The sequence below is a fragment of the Vicugna pacos genome, chromosome 4, assembly GCF_048564905.1.
Source record: "Vicugna pacos chromosome 4, VicPac4, whole genome shotgun sequence".
NCBI classification, from domain to species: Eukaryota; Metazoa; Chordata; class Mammalia; order Artiodactyla; family Camelidae; genus Vicugna; species Vicugna pacos.
Window position 1 is genome coordinate 9,047,714 of NC_132990.1, and position 19,723 is coordinate 9,067,436.

A 19,723-nucleotide genomic window follows, 5' to 3' on the forward strand; every position below is an offset into this window, starting at 1 on the left:
GGCCAGAATTTAGTGGAACAATTTTGTGGTTTCTGTCTGCTTTTACTAAATTTCTAAACATTTGTTGAACTTCTCCTATATAACAAGACACTACTTCGTGTGGGGTTGCAATGATATAAAAACAAATCTCAGACACAGCTGGGAGACAGACAGACTCTGTTAAAGATAACTGAGTCCTAACCACCGACCTCTGTTTTTTCTTCTGTAGTTGAGGAAACAGACCCAAAGAGAGAAGAGTTGTTTATCTGAGATTCTATAGTGAGTTAAATTTGGGTCCCCATTTTCCTTTTTCCACGTCAGAATTCTTTGTATTGTACTAAGTACTCCTCAGACTTAACTGCAATACCCTTGGTGGCAAAGGACTACTCAGTGAGTGGACAGTTGTGACCAAGTGTGAAATGTCTTTGAAGTTCCGTTAATATCATAAATATTTTTCTGCATTTCATACTATAAAATAGTTATGATTCTCTTAATGTAAAAATATTGTGTTGGGGGAGAGTGGAAATCCTTCATCTCCTGATTAATGCTCCAGGAATATGAGATGCCAGTTTTTCCTATAAAAAGCATAACAGCACACCACTATAATACATAGGTCCTGACCTCTGCTTAGCTTGGTTGAGATGTGATAACCTAGCCATGTGCAAAGTTAGTGACAACATAGATGCCTCATTAGTAGCGCCAACCAGGAGTGCTCCAAGGAGGAAACCATTCATAGCCAGGGTATTCAGAGAGGATTTCCTAGAGGAGAAAGAGACTTCAACAGTGGAAAGAAAACAGGGATCTCCAGTCTATAGCAGAGTCAGGAACGTACAAGGCATGTTGAGGGACTCTGAATAAACCCATTTGGCTGATGCAGGGCAGAAACCAAGGAAGGAGACTGTGGACTCAACTAGGGAGTTGGTCGACAAAACTAACAGTCTCCTTTGGATAACTTTTTTTCCCCCTTCTGGTTCATGTCTAGCCCTTAATAATGAATAATCCTATCTTGTTAATCACCTTTCTCATCTGGAGAATTGAGTCACATGCTTGGCAGCAGGGCCTTTGGTGAATTTAGGGCTTGTTCCTGCAGCCCTGTAGCTTTGGAGGATGGGGAGACCTGGGTTGCTGAAATCAGAGGTTTGCAGGGAGGTGCTGGCAGGCTAACTACTTGCAGAAGGTTAATGATAAGACAATGTAGTTACTTCATTTGCTTCTTGCTTTCCTTGGGCATTTCCTTCATGGCTTCCTTTGCCAGTCCATGTTCTTTTAAATTAATGAATATTTAATTTCTGATTGTTTAGGCCTTTGTTTACTAAGCATGATCCAGGAACCATCTGCATTACAATCACTTTGGGTATATGTTAAAAATGCAAGCTTGCTGGTCTCCACTCTGTACTGATTCATGACTTCCTTCAGTGAAACCCAGGAACTGGAATTTTAAACAAGCTCTCAGGCAATTTTAATATTTGTTCAGCAGCCAGTGGGATGTAATCAAATCTTATTTTTTGCACTTTGAGGGAGCCCTTGATAAGTAGTTATTTTCCTTATTTGCCTGTTCTTGGTGTCCACAGACAAAGCTAGAGATTTGCCCATTCTTTTTTTAGGTCACATATTAGCTTAGTCATTAGTTTCCAATTTGTTGGTCTCTTTACTAAAGGAATTATAGTAAATGTATGTCAGAAATATCAGCAAGTTTGTCTACGGCCATACCACTCTGGACACACCTGATCTCAGAAGCTGAGCAGGGTCAGGCCTGTCTAGTACTTGGATGGAAAACCACCTGGTAATACCAGGTGTTGTAACAGACTTTAAAAATAAATAAATGTACCAACACATTTGATTAAGTCATTTTGTATTGTATATTTGGATTCAGAGATTCATGGGTTGAATCTGGGCTCCATTTTTTTTTTAGCTTTGTGCACTTGGACAAGCCAGACACCTTCTAAACCTTTCTTTCACCTTTAAAATAAATGAAAAGAGTAGTAGTACCTGCGTAGCAGAGTCATGAAGAGAATTAAAATTAAGTAAGATAAACTTAGCACAGTGCCTAGAACATGTGCTTATTAGTAAGTTGTTGATATAATTAATGGCAGTGGTGGAGGAGGAGAAAGTGGTGGCAATGGTTTGATGGTTCCGGTCATTGAGTGTATTTCTGGCCAAATTAATACACTTAAGAAGTGAGCATTTTTCTGCCTTGTAAATGGCTATTTTCTGTATGTCAGTCATATCCCAAATAGCTTAAACATTTAAAAATAATTTATTTAGATATAATATATATGACAGGAAGTACATTTAATAAATTATAGGATATTATATTTAATTCCACCATAAAAGGAATACGAATAAAAGCAAAATATTTTCCTGTGTACAAATTAAAGGTAAAGTGTTACCTGGTTCTGATAAGGATGTGATGGAATAGGTAATATACACATTACTACTAAAACCCTTTTTTGAGGGAGAAGGGTATAGCTTGGTGGTAGAGTACGCGCCTAGCATGCACTAGGTCCTGGGTTCAATCCCCAGTACCTTCATTAAATAAATAAGTAAACCTAATTACCACCCCGGCTAAAAAATTTTTTTTAAATAAAGAACAAAACAATAAAACCCTTTTGGAAAGTAATTTGGCATTTTTTATTTCCATTATTGTTGATAAGTTGTGAATAAACTCATTTTTTTAAAAAGCTCCTTCAGCTAGATGAACCTTGTTTTTTCTTAGTCTAAAGCAGTGGTGAAAGTGGCCTTGCCCAGTTGCCATTCATTGTTTGATGACAAAGATTGAACAGTTACGTATTACACATCCTCTCTGGGGAGAGGGTGTGAAGTAGGAGCTTGAAAATACAGTGGTAGGGTATTCAGCAAAAGGAGGTTCCCCTCACAGTCACACAAGGAGTTTTTTGGAGCTCAAAATAACACCTGCAGAGAGATCTTGCTTTTCAGTGTGCAAATATATAACCATGTTGTCCTCAAGTCTTTGTGTTACAATGCTCAGGAAGTAAGAGTGAGAGAAAAGAGATTATATTATCATTATTTTAATACTGTCATTATTAAAAGTTTATTATCTCTTAATATACCAGGCAGATAATTAGTATAGAACAACAATTTGTTCTCCAGTAGTTTGCAATTTAGAGATAAGGCTTCCTGTTATTCTGAGTAGAAAGCCTCATGCCTGGAAATGCCCTGGGGAGCAAAAAGCTGAAAATATCTTGTATAGACATTGTTTTCTTCTGAATAATCTATACATTAACTATTAGCATCCTTGAGTAGAATAGAAATCAGTTTCCACCTTCCATAGGAAAAAATGAAGATTTGGGTAAAATCAGGATAGTGGACCAGTTCTTTTGTTTACTCTTTTATCTTTTCTGATTGGGTGGTATTATCGCTTGTAAGTAGACATGGGCTTTGTACTTAGATAAAGGCAGTGCTCAATTGGATCCTGATTTTACAGCTTAAGAGAAATTTTTTTCAAGTGTTTGTTGAGGTACTTAAGGTAGCTAAACCTCTGTGGTATGCTGTGAGAGGCTCTTTACTTGGGTGACTTTGGTGGGTATAAGGCAAAATTTTATGCGTCTTGCCAAAGCTGATTCTCAGGATTTACTCCATTTCCAACAGAGCCCTCCAAAATCAGGGGTTGAAGTCAATTTACTGAACTTGTTAGCTATAAAGCTTGTAAAGGATTATGTTAACTTAAATTCAGAATACTTGTAAATCTTAACATGGTCCTCCTTCCACAAAAATCATGATTCTAGTGGGAAATACCAGAATTCAAGACATAATATGAGGTACCATTGCTGATTTCAGCAAGCCAGCCCCCCATAGCCGTCTTTTGGAGCTTAGATTCACAATGCAAAGAGTAAGAGATCTTGGCATAGCACAGGCACCTAGATTTAGATACAAGAATGTTCATTGCAGTGTGTTTTATATTACTGAAAATTTGGACACAGTATATATGTTCAGTAACAGGGAATGCATTTGATAGATGTTAGCATACCCATGTAGTGAATTACCTTATAGCCATTAAAAAGTATGTAGAAGTGTATTGTTTAATTTGGAAAGATGTTACTGCTGTATCAAATATATAAATAATATGTATGAGATCACATTTTTATAAATGGAGAAAAATATGTATATTTGTGACTAGGGGGTTAAGTAGTGAAGGACCTGGAAAAAAAATACACCGAGTGGTAGTAGGGAGTGGTGGTGTTTATTTTCTGATTTCTGCTTTTCTCTGTTTTACAAATTAATGATGGTTATTTTTGTAATTGGGACCCCAAAAATGTTTCTTTACTTTAGCAACCACATGATCTTTCCTTTAAGAGACTTGCAATAGAAACAGTGACCTGGGCTTTCTAGGTGTGAGAACCCTTCTAGGTCTTGAACAGCATGAAGTATTTGTAGCTAGAGAGTCTTTTCTTCTTCCCCAACTTTCAGCAGACTTGCCTTTTATTGTCTGATCAATATAGTTGATCTTGATGTCTGTGAGACCTAGTGGATTTGCTTTCCTTTCTCTGTTAGCCTCCAGTTAAAACACATTGCGTTTTAGATACTTTGTGAGCTCCACCCCCCCCATTTTATTAAGCCACCTGGATCTTTCTATATACACACATTTGCACGTATCTACATACAAATACATGCACACAGAGGTGTACTCACTAGTCTTACAATCTTCCTGGTTGTAAGGCCTTTACTTTCTTTTTTTCCCTCTGTCCTAACTTGTAAGATGCAGGGAGCCATCAAGCCTCAAGCTTAGTTTCTGGCAGGGATCCCAGTAGGTTAATATGGAGCAGCCTCATTCTGGGAAGTGTTACAGGAGCTGCATGGAGCCTTGGCCCCTTGCTAGAGCGCTTGGGGAGATATTCTGAGGCAGCCCATCCACACCCCTCTTTCTTTGAAGAAGCAGAAAGGCTCTATCCTTCACCTGGTGCTGTCATTCCTCTGCAAGGATGCAGGTGAGGTTGGGGGTAAATTCTTGGTTTCCTGAGCCCTCTACACAGCCAGCTGTTTCCATCTCCCTTGTGTCAAGTCTTTTTCGTCTACTGTAGAAGCCTTTCTTGTACCCTGTGAAACGAGGCAAACGTTAGAACACTGTTACTATTGGCTGTTATTTGTTAAGTGCCTATTCTGTGCTGAGCCCTGTGCTAGACATTGTACATATTATTAGATCTCTTAGCAACCCAGTAAGATAAATAATATTATTCAGGTTTTATAGATAATGAAAAAGATTCAGAAAAGTTAAGTAACTTGACAAAAATAACACAGTTAACAAATAACGAATCTGGAATTCAAACCTAGATCTCCTCCAACTCCACAACTGGAGGGGTTGGACTTAGGACTTTCTTAGACATGAATAGGTGAAGCCTTTTTTCTTCACCTTTTCTGGATGGCGGAGATGGAGGCCTGTTTTAAGGCAAAGGAATGGACCAAAATAATTCTTAAAGTTTTAGCCAGCCCTCAGAATCCATAGGGGAATCTCAGACCTTTCCAGGTTGCAGGTCAGTTTACTCTTGTGTCTTATCAAACACATTGTCCTTAGCAGACAGAGTGAAGTCTCTCTGCGTCAGTGCTTCTCAAACTTCAGTGTACTTGGAAGTCTTGGGAAACTCCAGATTCTGATTTAGTAGGTCTAAGGCTGGGCCTGAGATTCATTGTTTCTAACAAGCTTCCAGATGTCCTTGGATAGCAAGTCTCTAGATCAGTGGTTGTTAAATCTGGTAAATCAGCAGATTCACCTGAAGATCCTTGGAAAAAAGTTCAGTTTTGCTGGCTCCAAATTCAGAAATTTGCAGTTGGAGGAGTTTTAGGATAGGACTGGGGAATTGTTTTTGTTTTGTAGTTTTTTGTTTGAATTTTTTAAAAGAAAATTTCTTAGGTTATTGTGATAATCAGTTTGGGAATCACTGGTGCAGAAGCTAACATACTATGGATGCGTTGTCCCACACACCACAAAGGTGTAAGTGGGCAGTTAATTTTGCTTCAGTAAGCATTTGAAGGACTGTGTTGGTAGAGATTGTTTGTTTAAAAGGGTAAGAAACTCATTCACATTTATTGGAAGGGCTAGTTCACAAACCCCAAGAGCAGGAAGTATCTCTGAATCTCGGAGGGAAACAACTAGGCATTATAAAGCCATGGAACCAAGGACATCCATGCTTCCTGTCTTCTGTTTCCCTGGGGACTGGCTTTGGTAGATAAGGATCACCCAAACTGTTTGGTCTAGTGCCACAAGCCAGTTCCACATTCCTGAAAGAATCTGAATGACTCAGTCCAATCTAGCTTCTGGACTACTTCTGCCTGAGCCAAGTCACTCCAGGATATTGCTGTGATCTGGAGATAAGAGCTTATATCAAACAAAATCAGCTACAGAGCCCCACGCTGAGTGCAGGGATGTGGGGGGCCCCCTGACATCATTGGGTTGGCCTCCTGAAAGGTGACTACAAGTGCTTACTATGTATGTAGCTCTGCATTGTTGGGGCAGGATTATAGAACCAAATGAGATAAATCCCCTGCTCTTGAGGGGGGAGAGTATAGCTCAAGTGGTAGAGCGCATGCTTAGCATGCACAAGGTCCTGGGTTCAATCCCCAGTACCTCTGTTAAAGATAAATCTAATTATCTCCTCCACCCCACCAAAAATAAGTAGATAAATAAAATAATACAAATCCCCTGCTCTTGGAATTGCAAGGGCGTTATTAGCTTAATGGAAAAAGACAAAGATTTTAAATCTGTGACAAGATCTAAGTATTGTGGTAGAGGGCTGTCTTGGGAGCCTACAGAAGAGGAACTTAACCAGCATGGATTTAGGGAATATTCAGAAAGGACATGTCTGAACTGAATCATGAAAGATAAGTATGTGTTGGCCAGGTAAAAGGAAGGAGTTGGAGAAAGCATTTCTGGCATTGTGAACAGCATGAGCATGAAACAAAATAGTTGTATTTCACTGAAGATTTTTGTGTGAAGAATAATGAATAAGCAGTTCTTTCTAGAGTATAAGGTCCTTGGCAGGATGTGAAGCTAGAGAGATAGGTAGGAGCCACATTGGGGAGAGGCTTGATGCCATGCTAAGGAGCTTGAATTTAGGGGGACCACTAGATATTTTTTAATTGACATAAGAGGATTTCCATTTTTATAAAAATGAATGACTATAGATAGTATGGAGAATAATTTTGAAGGTGACCTCGGCTGAAGGCACAAAGACCAGTTGCAGTTTTGTACAGGAGAGAGGATGGAGAGGAAGGCGCCAACTGTAAGAATATTGAGGAGGTAGATTTGGCAGGACTAGCGGAGATGATGGGGGTGAGGGAGGACGAGGAGTCTAGGAAGAATCCCAGGCTTGGGTGACCAGACAGATTGCAGTGGCACTGGATGAAATGAGCAATTTCGGCAGGAAGATCAGTTGTTTTAGATGTAGTGAGTTTAAAAATGCTTGTAACCAGTGATGGTGCTAATTAGGCAGGAATTGTCAGGGCTTACAGTTTTGGGAGTGTTCCCTGCACTCCACCTCCTTTTAAAAAATTGCTCCTCAGTATCTTCCTGGCACTCTTCCTTTCCTTTTTCCATTTTAAATTTAAGGCTCATCTACATTCTGCTTTCATAGATCTCCTTCCTCTGCAAGCAATCAGTTACTTTATACAAAGACTCGACATAATTTGGCTTCACCATGAGACTTGCTGATAGGATTTTAAATGAACTTTCTAGACTATAAGGTGTATGAGGGCACAGATTATTCCTAGTAGTTATATTCCTAGAATCTAGAACAGTACTCAGCATTTAGTTGGTACTGAATCAATGAGTGAATAAAGGAATGAATCATTGAATCACATGAAGAGTTTAATAATAGATTCCACCAGGAATGCCCTTTCTCTAAGACTGGTCTTTTCCATAAAGCATTTCTCTGAGTTCAGTTTTGGAGAGTGAAAAGGGGTTTGGTATAGAAGTGGAAAAGAGCATTTCAGGCAGAAGCAGCAGCATGAGCAAAGGCATGGAGACATAGGACAGAACGTGTATAGCAGTGAGACGTGACATTAGTGTTTCTTACCTAGTCTTATGTATCAGGTCACTCCAGCAAACCTGGTAATGTTGATAGGTGTGTTTAATAGTGGTTGTATGTGCTTTGTTTATAAGTTTCTATGCATGGCTAGATAAGAATTAGATACATAAAATATGCCTGAACTGGCAGAAAATCTTTAATCAGGTTCTTTAGGTCCATAGTCTAATGCAAGTCTTCTTTGAAGCCATCTTGGAATCTCAGGCAGAATTTACTTCTCATCTGTGTTCATGTAGCATATTATACCTCTCTCTGTTACATTTTCTTATTTTCATGTTTCATTTGACTAGTGTAGCCCTGACCTGCCTTTCATAATTCCCAAAGTCTAACATGTACTAGATATTAATCAAATGTTTGATGGATAATTGATTGAAGGGGTGACCATACTGAGGAGAAACTATTCAGCTTCTGTACCCCTTTTCTCTTGTAGCTATTTGTAGTGGATGTCCAGACAAGCCAGATCACCAAGATTCCCATTCTGAAGGACCGGGAGCCTGGATGCGTGACCCAGCAGGGCTGTGGTATCCATGCTATTGAGCTGAATCCCTCTAGAACACTGTTAGCTACCGGAGGAGACAACCCCAACAGTCTTGCCATCTATCGGCTGCCTACACTAGATCCTGTGTGTGTGGGAGATGTAAGTTTCCCCAGTAAATGTAGTCAGAGATAGCCTTGTTTTTAAACAGAGCCCTGTAGGTAATATGGACCCTCCTCCCACGAGCCTCCTGGGAAGGGATAATTTCCTCTATATTTTTGCTGACTCAGGGGCATGGCGGTGAGGTATGCGGGTGGAGGTTTCAGAATGGGGACTGCACTCCCCAAAGGGAGTATCAGGTATGTTGCCGGAGTATATGTTTTATAAAGGGACCAGCAGTGGGTTGTTTATATCAACAGTATTTACATGTCTCCTGCTGCCCATAGTCAGAGAGCAAAGTTTATTAAATCATTCATTCAGAAACTGTTTGAGCCTTCTAGAGCCAGGGATTGTTTTAGACACTGGGGACATATCAGTGAATAAAACAGACCAAGCCCCTACCCACTTGAAGCCTGCATTCAAGTGAAGGGACCAATATATAATATAAACCAACAAATACTTATGGACAGTAATCGGAGTGTGATGAGTGCCGTGGAGCAGAGTAAAGGCAGGCTAAAGGGAGAGTGTGGTGGAGGGTGCTGTTTCAGAGGTTAGCCAGGGAAGGCCTCTTTGATAAGAATGACATTTGAGCAGGAAGGCTTACAGGACATGAGGGTTTATAAGCCATGTTAGTGTCTTGAAGAGAGTTCCAGACAGAAGGAACAGCAAAGATGTCAGTTGTAGCTATTGTCCCAGGAAGCAAGGGGGAGAGTGGTAGGATGAGTTAGCTGGGATGACAGGTGGGTGATTGTGTGTAGGAGTCCCAAGTAAGACATCTGGAGATAGAGGGCGAGAGCTGTGTGTCCACCAGATGTGTTTATTGCCCACAGGTATGCCAGTTTCATTCCAGCTTTGAGCTTCTCAAGATAGAAGTTAAAGATTGTGGGATCATACCATTTGGGTTGAGATCACCAGAGATCAGAATTATAATTTTTACAAAGATATTTTCAGTTAGACTTGTGTGCTTTTCAGGGATGTGCATTGTAATCCTTATTTTACTAATTTCTTTTTTTTTTTCTTTTTTTCCCCCTCTGTACATGTCACTCTCTTCTTGAAGGATGGACACAAGGACTGGATCTTTTCCATTGCATGGATCAGTGACACTCTAGCGGTGTCTGGTAAAATTGCCCTTCTGTAGGAAGTTCTGGTGTGGCAGGGAGGGAGGGAGGCTAGAAGTTGAAAAGGGATAGCAGTGTGATTGGAAATAGTCCAGTAGACAGACTCTCAGCCAGGGGTCAGGAGACCTTGTTTCCAGTATTGTCTCTTTCTCTGACTTACCTTGTGACCTTGGATAAATCTTTTCCCTTGTGTATTCCTGATCCGGAAAGTGGACCTACTGGCATACTTAATTTATTATTCATACTCTGCCTTGTTTGAAAGAGCCTGTGTGATGGCATGATAGCATATTAGCCTCAATGTTTTTGTGGGGCTTCACTGAGACAATAGTTGTGAAAGTGCTTTTGGAAAGGTTGATGTGCCCTATAAAGTATTAGGAGCAATTATCATTTTCTGTACAACTATCATGGTGTTAAGTTTCTTGTTGATAAAAGCTGTATAGGATTGGGGGAATTTCTCTCCCTGTGATGAAACAGTCAGAAAAAATATATGGAAATGAGTGTAGAGAAGATAACTTAGAGATATGCAGATGCTTTCTGAATACCCACAGCAGCCTAGAAAGTAGGCTCAGTGTGCCAGCCAGTTTTGCTGGATACCTATATGTAAAAATATAACCCCCCATTTCAGATTCCCAAATTAAAAATCATAGTAGTTGCTAAATTAAGCACTTCACATGTGTTATCTCTTATAATCCTCAGAACAATCCTAGAAGGTTTGCATTATGAGCCTCATTTCACAAATGAGAAAATTTAGATTCTGAGAGGTTATAATTTGCTGAAGGCTACACAGATAGTGAGAGGTGGAATCAGGATCTGAATCCAGGTCTGATTTCAAAGCCCATGTTTAGAACTGCTGCTAACAAAACTAAGGGAACATAAATATTTCTTCTTTGGAGTCTTTGCTAGGCAATAGAAAGCAGCCAGGAGGGAAAAATCTAATGACTAAGCATAGTCACTGGTCAGAATTACTCAGGAGTGGTTCAGAAGCTTTTGGATTCCCTGTCATTTGTCTCCCCAAGAAATGCTAGCTCCTTGAGGGCAAAGGCTGAGTCATGTCACCTCTTTAGGGACTATCTGTATGACAGTAGCCTGCACTGAATTTGGTTGTTGGGAGCCAAGATACGGCTTTTTGGGGGAGCCTCCCTTCTCTTTCACATGGGCTGCAAGTGTCCTATGTTTTCAGGCTGATGGCTTCCAAGTCTACATTTTGTGAACAGTATAACAGGTTTTAAAAATATTGGCTCTGTAACAGGAACAGACTCACAGACATAGAATACAAATTTGTGGTTACCAAAGGGGAGAGGGAAGGGGAAGGAGGGACAGATTAGGGGTATGAGATTAATAGATACAAACTACTATATGTAAAATAGATACGCAACAAGGACATACTTTATAGCACAAGAAATTATACTCAGTATCTTATAATAACCTATAATGGAATATAATCCACAAAAATACAAAATCACTATGCTGCACACCTGAAACTAGCACAGTACTGTAAATCAACTATACTTAAATTAAAAAAAAAAAAAAGAATATTGGCTCTGAGTGAAAGATCTATACTCTGAAAACATCAGTGAAGAAAATTGAAAATGATACAAAGAAATGGAAAGACATCCCATGTTCTTGGATTAGAAGAATTAATATTGTTACAATGTCCATACTTCCCTAAGCAATCTACAGTTTAATGCAATCCCTATCAAAATACCGGTGGCATATTTCCACAGAACTGGAACAAATAATTCTAAAATTTTTATGGAATTGCAGAAGACCCTGACTTGCTAGAACAATGTTGAAGGAAAAAGGACAAAGCTATAGATAGCATGCTCCCTGACTTCAGACTAAACTACAAAGCTCTGATCATCAAAACAGCATGATTCTGGTACAAAAGCAGTCATACAGCTCAATGGAACAGAGTAGAGACCCCAGAAATAAACCTATGTACTTACGGTCAATAAATGTACAACACAGGAGGCAAAAATATACAGTGGAGAAAAGATAGCCCCTTCAATGAAAAGTAGTGCTGGGAAAATTTGACAGCTACATGCAAAAGTGAAATTAGAACATTTTCTCACACCAATATAAAAAATAAACTCAAAATGGATTAAAGACCTGATACAAGATTTGCAATAACGTGGATAGACCTAGAGGGTATTGTGCTTATTGAAATAAGTCAGAAAAAGACAAAAACTCTATCACTTATATGTGAATTCTAAAAAATAGAATAAATGAATGTATATCAGAAAGACAGGAACAGACTCAGATATAGAGGACAAACTAGTGGTTACCAGTGTGGGTGGTGGGACGTGGCAAGATAGGGGTAGAGGATTAAGAGATACAGACTACTAGGTATAAAATAAACAACAAGAATATGTTGTACAGCACAGGGACATATGGCCATTATTTTGTAATAACATTAAATGGAGTATAGTTTATAAAAATACTGAATCACTATGCTGTATATCTGAAACTAATATAATATTGCAAATAAACTATAATTTAAATATAAACATTTGTGATAGTAATTCACCTTCTATTGAGACTGTAATTATGACAATATAGAAGATATTTTCCTCATAAATTATAGAATCACTGTAGACAAGAAAAATACTTAGATCCATGTTCCTAATGTATAATTCTGCCATCTAATTTGAGGAAATAGAGCTTTGTAAAAGTACTAATCTTCAAATGTTCTATTCTCCAAATTGTCACATTGTTGAAAGAAGCTGTGTTTCCATTTCTTGATCATCAGAGTAAGTTAGTACTTACTAACTTACTGGTGGAAGTTATGTGATAATGATGGAATCTTATGTGACATACCGATGACATATTATAGGGTACACAACACCACATACCATTATGGAAGACAGAGTAAAAATACAGCATTATTTTTAAAACTATAATATGTGCAGAGATGGTTAATAATAAGCCTAATTTAAAGGCATAACAAACTATATAAAAATTGAGAAAATATACTGCCTCAAAATTTTGCAATAAATAGCTCAGATGGAAATAGTTCTAATACTCAGCTGTGCAGGGGAACAGGGGAAGATGTTTCTTTTGAATTTTCAGCTATGCTTTGTTTACATCCAAATCAGGAATTTCATAGACTCTGAGAGGTCACATCAGCAATAAAGTCCAAATAGTTTTAAGTCAATGTAGATGTCTTGTTTAACTGGATATAAACAAAGTTCTATTATTTACCAAAAAAATGAGTATTTGATGCACCATTGAAATAGTTGTTGCTGCATTTAAAAATAAAAAAAGAATATTGTCTCTGATATTAGAGACCCGAATTTGAATCCTGGTCATACCACTTACTATCACTGAGGACAAGTTATTTAAGCTTTTTGAGACTTGGATTTCCTCATCTATAACATAGATAATGATTATATATACTTCAGAGGGTCATTGGAAAGATCAAATGAAATAGTGCATAGTGGCTGCCATGTTGAAAATGCTCAATACTTGTTAACCAATGTTAATGTTCAGACTTGGGGATGAGCATCAACCCCTGAACATTCCCCTCAGATTCAGTATATTCAGACTCATGATCTCCTTTCCAGGACTTCACTTTCCCCCTTTGACATATATTGGTAAATGCTCTCACCCTCTACTTAGGTGCACAGCCAGAGAACCAAGACTCTTCAGTCTCCTTAGGTTACCAAGCCATGTTGAAACTTTTCTAAAATATCTCATATCCATCAGTTTCTTTTCTGTCTTCTCTACTTGAGTGCTCATCATCTATCTTTTGAATTACTCCAGTGTCCTTCCATATTTTCTCTCTGCTTTTAATCTTGTATCCTCCAATCCAGTCTTCATGTTGCTGCCAAAATTAGTTCTTTAATTTTTTTCTTTCTTGTAAAGTAATATATATTTTTTTAAGAAATTTTAAAATTCATATAAACAAACAAAGGAAATAAGAATTAACTTGTAATATCTCTACCCAGAGATAATCACTGTTAACATTTTGAAATACATCTTCCTAGTCTTTTTTTCAGTACATATTTTTTTAGTTGGTTAGAATGAGATCATATAGAGAGACGGATTATGGATAGATACATGATATACCAAATATAAGAAAATGTTAATGGTAGACAATAGTGTAAGTATACAATTCATTGAAAAATTCTTTTAACATTTCAATATATTTGAAATTTTTCATATTAAAACTTGTTTCATTATTTAAATTTTTATTTTTTATTTATTTTTATTTTTTAAATTTGCATTATGAATCATACGTATTTCTCTAGATGTGCCCTTCTCTCTCTGGCCTTTTCTAGATTTCACACATGATGAACCTCCTGCTTTGAATCCCTGTCCACAAACCTTACGATGCAAACAAATTGGATGATATTTCTCCCATGTTAGACAGTTTTTACTGTGAAGCATTCAAGAGATTTGCAGTGTGGTAGGGGCACCTTCTGGTCTCAGAGGAGTGTTGGCAAATAACGCTACTGGAAAGGAATTTGAAACATGATTTTTTTAGTGGTTCTTGATACTCTGTTTTATGACTGTAACATAGCCCTACTGTTGGACATATAGATTGTTCTGAATTAATATCTTTATATATGGGTCTTATGGTAGTGGATTATTCCTAGCTAGGAGCACAAAATTCCTGGATTTTGCTACAGATGGCTCAGTTGTACTCTAGAAAGATGGTCCCATTTTCGCTTACTTACTACCAGCAATGTATTCGGGGCTCAATTCAAAGTAAAGTGTTCTTAGTTTTTTTTTAAAATTGCTTCATTTTTGTTTGCTAAGGAAAGTTTATGCTTTTTTAAGCATTCATTTTATGTAGAACAGTCTTTCTTTTTGTTTGTTTTTTGTTTATTGTGTGTGGCTTTTTTTTTTTTTAACATTCTTAATTTCAGGGATCGTAGTCTCTTGAAGAAGCCCATGAACCTCCCTGAAATTGAGTGTACAATGTGATGTTTTTGTGTATTTTTCTAGAGAAAGGGGTCTTTAACATTCTTAAATCTCTCTAAGGGGTATGTGACTCTGAAAAGGTTAAGCGCCACTGATCTAGAGTGGAAGTTCCCAAACCTTACTGCCTAGTAGAAGTCACCTATGCTTGCATGCCCACGTGACCCAAGCATTTGGCTTGGAAAAAATTACTGAGCCTTATCAATGCTCTCTTTTGAAAAATCCCACCAACCATGCTACACTTAAAGGTTATATTTTAACTCATACACTTCAGTTGAATCATCGTCTTGGTGTAGCTGTTAAAATGCGTATTGCTCTCTGTTTTTGATGAGGGCCACCTGGCCAAGCTTCAGTACATATGAGCATGGTGCACAAAGAGCTAGACTAAGTAAGCCCATCTTGGCTTCTGTGGGACTGTCCCATGGAGAGTTGTATATGTCTGACATTTATGGTTTCCTTGCCCTGCAGGCTCACGCGATGGTTCTATGGGACTCTGGGAGGTGACAGATGATGTGTTGACCAAAAGTGATGCAAGGCACAACGTGTCACAGGTCCCTGTGTATGCTCACATCACTCACAAGGCCTTAAAGGACATCCCCAAAGAGGACACAAACCCTGATAACTGCAAGGTCCGGGCTCTGGCCTTCAACAACAAGAACAAGGTATGAGCTTGCCAAAAGTTCCCTGAAGCCTGTTCCTCTTGCTTTAACTTCCTGGCTTATGTGTTGGGAGATGCACTCTCTTTCCCCGAGTCAGAGCTTGCTGCATAGCTCAGTTCCGAGCCCACAGGGCATCTCTTGAGGGCTGAGAGATTAGGAAACCTCCCCTTTGCATTGAGCTCCGCAGCATTCTCTGGATAGTTCATACCTGTGGATCAGGGTGTCAGAGTTTTCCCCAGGGCCACTGATTTGACCGGCTCTCATTTGCACGTGCCTTTGCAGGTGCTCTGTTTTGGGTGTGATTTTCATACATGCCTCTGAAAGCAATCACTTTCTTCTCTCTGGTATTCAGTTTCTTTTTATTCTTTATTGCCTCTTTGCAACACTGCCACCAAATCTTACTTAATCATTTGAGTCAGATCTCCTGAAACTGGGCTATTAAGTACACTGTTGGTATGAAGACCCAGTGCCAAAAGAGAATAAAGGCTTCTTCCAAAATCTGAATCAGGCCACAGTTTGAAGTGTGGTTCCTTAGCCTCCTATCTCCCATCCGTGTTTATAGCATAGGGGTAGACTTACCTTACCCAGCTTAGATCCTCCACTTACAGAAGCTCTCACATTGAGGGTTATGAAACTGTCCTTCATGTGTGTGCTGTGCTCTAACTATCCAGCAGGACGTAATGGGAATGATCACATAGTAAGGGCTTTTTGAACCATGGGTGTCTGTGTTACTGCTCAAACCTGGACTTCTTGGATTCTCTCAAGAAGCAGCCTTGCTTTAATGTGCTGTCCAGCTGCATTCTGTAGGGTGAGATGATGGGTTGATAATCCCTAGCACCATCATGGGATAGGAGTGAAAAACCGGGAGGACCCCAGGGGTCTTCCCCTGCTTACCATTGTATACTAGTTGCTTCAAAGTGCGATATAACCTGTTCTTCATTGCTTTTGTAGGAATTGGGAGCAGTATCCCTGGATGGCTACTTTCATCTCTGGAAGGCTGAAGATACACTGTCTAAGGTGTGATGAACATGACTTGGTGGTTTCACCTTATAGTTTTTTTTTTTCTTTTCTTTTCAGTACATAAATATTTATTGCAATTTTATTTACTTTGTGTGTGTGTGTTTGTTAACTTTCTTTTTTTAAAACATTTTTTTTATTGTGGTATAGTCACCTTATAGTTAAAGACTTTAATTCTCCTTAAACTTTTTCATTCTCGTCCAAAGCACCAATTCTCCAAGGGCCTAGGCATGTGATTGCACACTGCAGGAAATTCTAAGTCTGACATGCCTCTCTCTTTTTTAATTTTTTGAAAATTGAAGTATAGTTGATTTACCATGTTTCAGGTGTACAGCAAAATGATTCACTCATGTGTGTTTGTGTGTATTCTTTTTCATTATAGATTATTACAAGATACAAGTATAGTTTCCTGTGCTCTACAGTAGGTCCTTGTCGTGGTATGCCTCTCTTAAAAGTCTTTTACAAAAGTCAGAGGGGGTTATCCTTTCATATTGCAAGGGCCTGCTGAGAGACTCCTTTAACTAGCAGTCCTCCAATCCACGATGCATTTAAGTATTTAATTAGGGATTATTGACTATTTGGCGTGTTGTCAGGGTAGGAAGACCTAAATGTTAGGAGTCACTGGCAGGCAAAGATCAGTGGAACTAAGGTAAACCATCTATGAAGTAATTATGTAAGGTAATGAGAATACAGATTTAATTCATAATATTTACCGACAACTTTTGCCTAAAGTTAAACCTACCTTTGGATCATTTTCCCTCTTCTTGTCCCAGAGCCCTTTGCTGCTTATTACTTCTGTGATAGACTCTTTTTGAAGAGGAAGCAGAGCTCCAGAAAGTATTGATTCCTTCATGTCACAGCAGCCTTTGAGCTCCACTGACCTTGCCCAGTGTCTTACGGGCAGTAGGCACCCACTGAGGATTGGCTCAATGACACAGACCCTGGGTTAAGACCGGTGGGCTTACTTGGGGTTGAGCAGTGCTATGAGTGTGCTTTCTATACTGTACAACTACCGTACAATTAGGGAGTTAGGCTGAGGTAGCCAGAAGTCAGCCCCTTTATCTTTCTTCACCAGTGAGAAAGGTGGTGACTCTTCCTGGCAGAGAGAAGAGTGGGACCTTGGCTTTAGTGCCCTGTGGTCCTCCTTGGAAACAACCTGTGATTTTTGACCTGTCTTTCTGCTTCTGATTATTTAATTCCTGCTTGACCATTTCCCCTAACCAATTCTTTTCAGTGCCTAGATCATATTGTTTACTATAGTCACCCTTTCTTTTTCTTACATACCTAGGGGTGGAGCAGGGTGTTATTTTCTTAATCAGGGCATGTCTTTTTGTCTCTGACTTTTTGTGGCTTGTGCAGGAGGAAGGCCCACAGAGGTGGGTGTCTAAGAGCAATGCCCTGCTTTATGCTCTCTGGTAATGCCATGGGTGCATCTCTCCTCTTGTTTTCAGCTCCTCTCTACCAAACTGCCATATTGCCGTGAGAATGTGTGCCTGGCCTATGGTAGTGAGTGGTCAGTGTATGCAGTGGGCTCCCAGGCTCATGTCTCCTTCTTGGATCCACGGCAGCCATCATACAACGTGAAGTCTGTCTGCTCCAGGGAGAGAGGCAGTGGTAAGAGGCCCCGTGTGCCCCTCAGGCTTATAGCTGAGTTGCAAATGGGTTTTGACAGAGGGGGGCTTGAATACCTGCATATGGCAGCAGAGCTTCAAACACCATGGACAAATTTGTGGCCACAGAAGCCTTTGGTGGAAACCAGCAGTCAGGATGTTGGTGGTTTCCGTCTACTCTCTGTCCTATGCTAATTTGTTGCTGGGACCCTACCTGAACTATAAAATTCACTTTACGCTAAGGGATAGTGTGATGGCGTGAGGAGGAGTTTACAAAGGGGCATGGGGAAACTTTCGGGGGTGATGGAACTTGTAATTTTTATTTGTTATTTTGATTGTGGTGATGGTGTCATGGATATATCCATATGTTAAAACTTCAAATGGTATACTTTGAATTTGTGCAGTGTATTATATGACAATTATACCTCAGTAAAGCTGAAGAAGATACTTAGTTTAGTCCTGACCACTGGGTCAATTAGGCTTCAGCCTTGCATCTGTAATAGCATATTCTGAGGACACCCTCATTCTTTATTGAGGAATAAAAAGAGAGGCTTACGTTTGTACTACACTTTAAGATTTCAGAATACCTTTGTCTGACATCTCATTTCATCTTACCAACAACCCTATGGGAAGCTAATAGGAAAGTAGGATGTTAACCCCGTTTCATGGATGAGGAGACGGAGACCCAAATGGGTTAATTTAACTTCACGGCATCACACAGTTTGGTGGGGGAAGAGCCAGGGACTAGAATCCAGGTCATCTATCTTAACAAAGTGTGTTTTCATCTTTATCTCACATTGTCCCTCTTCTCATGTAAAAATGTGGCTCCATTATCCTGAGAGTCCTGAAAGGCACAGTGCACGTGACAGTTTAGTCTCTCACTTTCGTGCAGATGTTGCGAAAGTGGCCTTTGTTTTGAGTTTGTTTTCAGTTATATCTGAGATGCTCACATTTCAGAACAGAGAGAAGAATGTGTGTAATGAGAGTAGTAAGGGAAGGGATAAACGGGCTTGGCTGGAATGATGTTTGTAATGAAAATTTTAAGAGAGTTTGGTTACTGTTACTGGGGTAGCTTTCATACCTAGTAAGGAAATACTGATTTAACAAATACTAGTGAGCACTTAATGTACCGAGACATCTTCATATCCCATGTACTTACTTGATCCACAGATGCAGCAGAAGTGTTTTCCCTATGACCCAAAGTGATTAGGTGACTTAAGTTCACAATGTGAGACACTGCTCCTTAGACTGCTTCAGTTCTAGGCCGTTTGGCACCCTCATAATACACATAATACCATGTAAAGACCTCTTGCAGTGCCATGATAGTGGTTTTAGGTCAAATACAAGGAAGTCCTTTTTAATGTAATGATTCATAAATATACAGATTACCCTCAGTTTCAGTGTGGATTGGAAACATAATGGAGAGGAGCTTAGAGATACAAAAGATGACTTCAGAGTGAGTCTAGGGGAGGGAGGGAGGTTCAGGGCATACTTACAGTCTTAGGCCAGACGCATCTTGGGCATCATCAGGTATCTGGCACTTCTCTGAGACTTGTGGGAAGGTTCCTGTTAGTGTGTGGGTGGGTCATGTGGCATCAGGGTTCTCTGGCTTTTGCATGAGTTATGTCTGCCATGGGAAAGTCGCCATCTGGTATTTGGGGGCGCCTTGTGAACTCAGTGTCAGGGAAATTGAGTCTAGCAGACTGTCAAGTGCATACTTTGCCTGCTGATTGTCCTTTTTTCTCTC

The 19,723-nt window shown here is 39.4% G+C and overlaps 1 protein-coding gene and 1 long non-coding RNA gene across 4 annotated transcripts in view; one reads left to right on the forward strand and one right to left on the reverse strand.

The window, feature by feature from the left end:
- Window positions 1-19,723, forward strand: part of DCAF12 (DDB1 and CUL4 associated factor 12) — a 30,860-nt gene that overhangs the window by 10,209 nt on the left and 928 nt on the right. For all 3 annotated transcript variants that reach the window (XM_072959244.1, XM_072959245.1, XM_006216813.3), the window contains 5 exons: window positions 8,446-8,652; window positions 9,707-9,767; window positions 15,159-15,352; window positions 16,301-16,366; window positions 17,818-17,980. In XM_072959244.1, the coding sequence (XP_072815345.1) occupies window positions 8,446-8,652; window positions 9,707-9,767; window positions 15,159-15,352; window positions 16,301-16,366; window positions 17,818-17,980 (691 nt within the window). The remainder of the gene's footprint in view (window positions 1-8,445; window positions 8,653-9,706; window positions 9,768-15,158; window positions 15,353-16,300; window positions 16,367-17,817; window positions 17,981-19,723) is intronic.
- LOC140695981 (uncharacterized) lies at window positions 4,162-19,716 on the reverse strand. Its single transcript, XR_012071867.1, has 2 exons — window positions 19,473-19,716; window positions 4,162-5,034 (listed from the first exon to the last, which is right to left on the reverse strand). It is a non-coding gene; the product is annotated as an uncharacterized lncRNA (long non-coding RNA).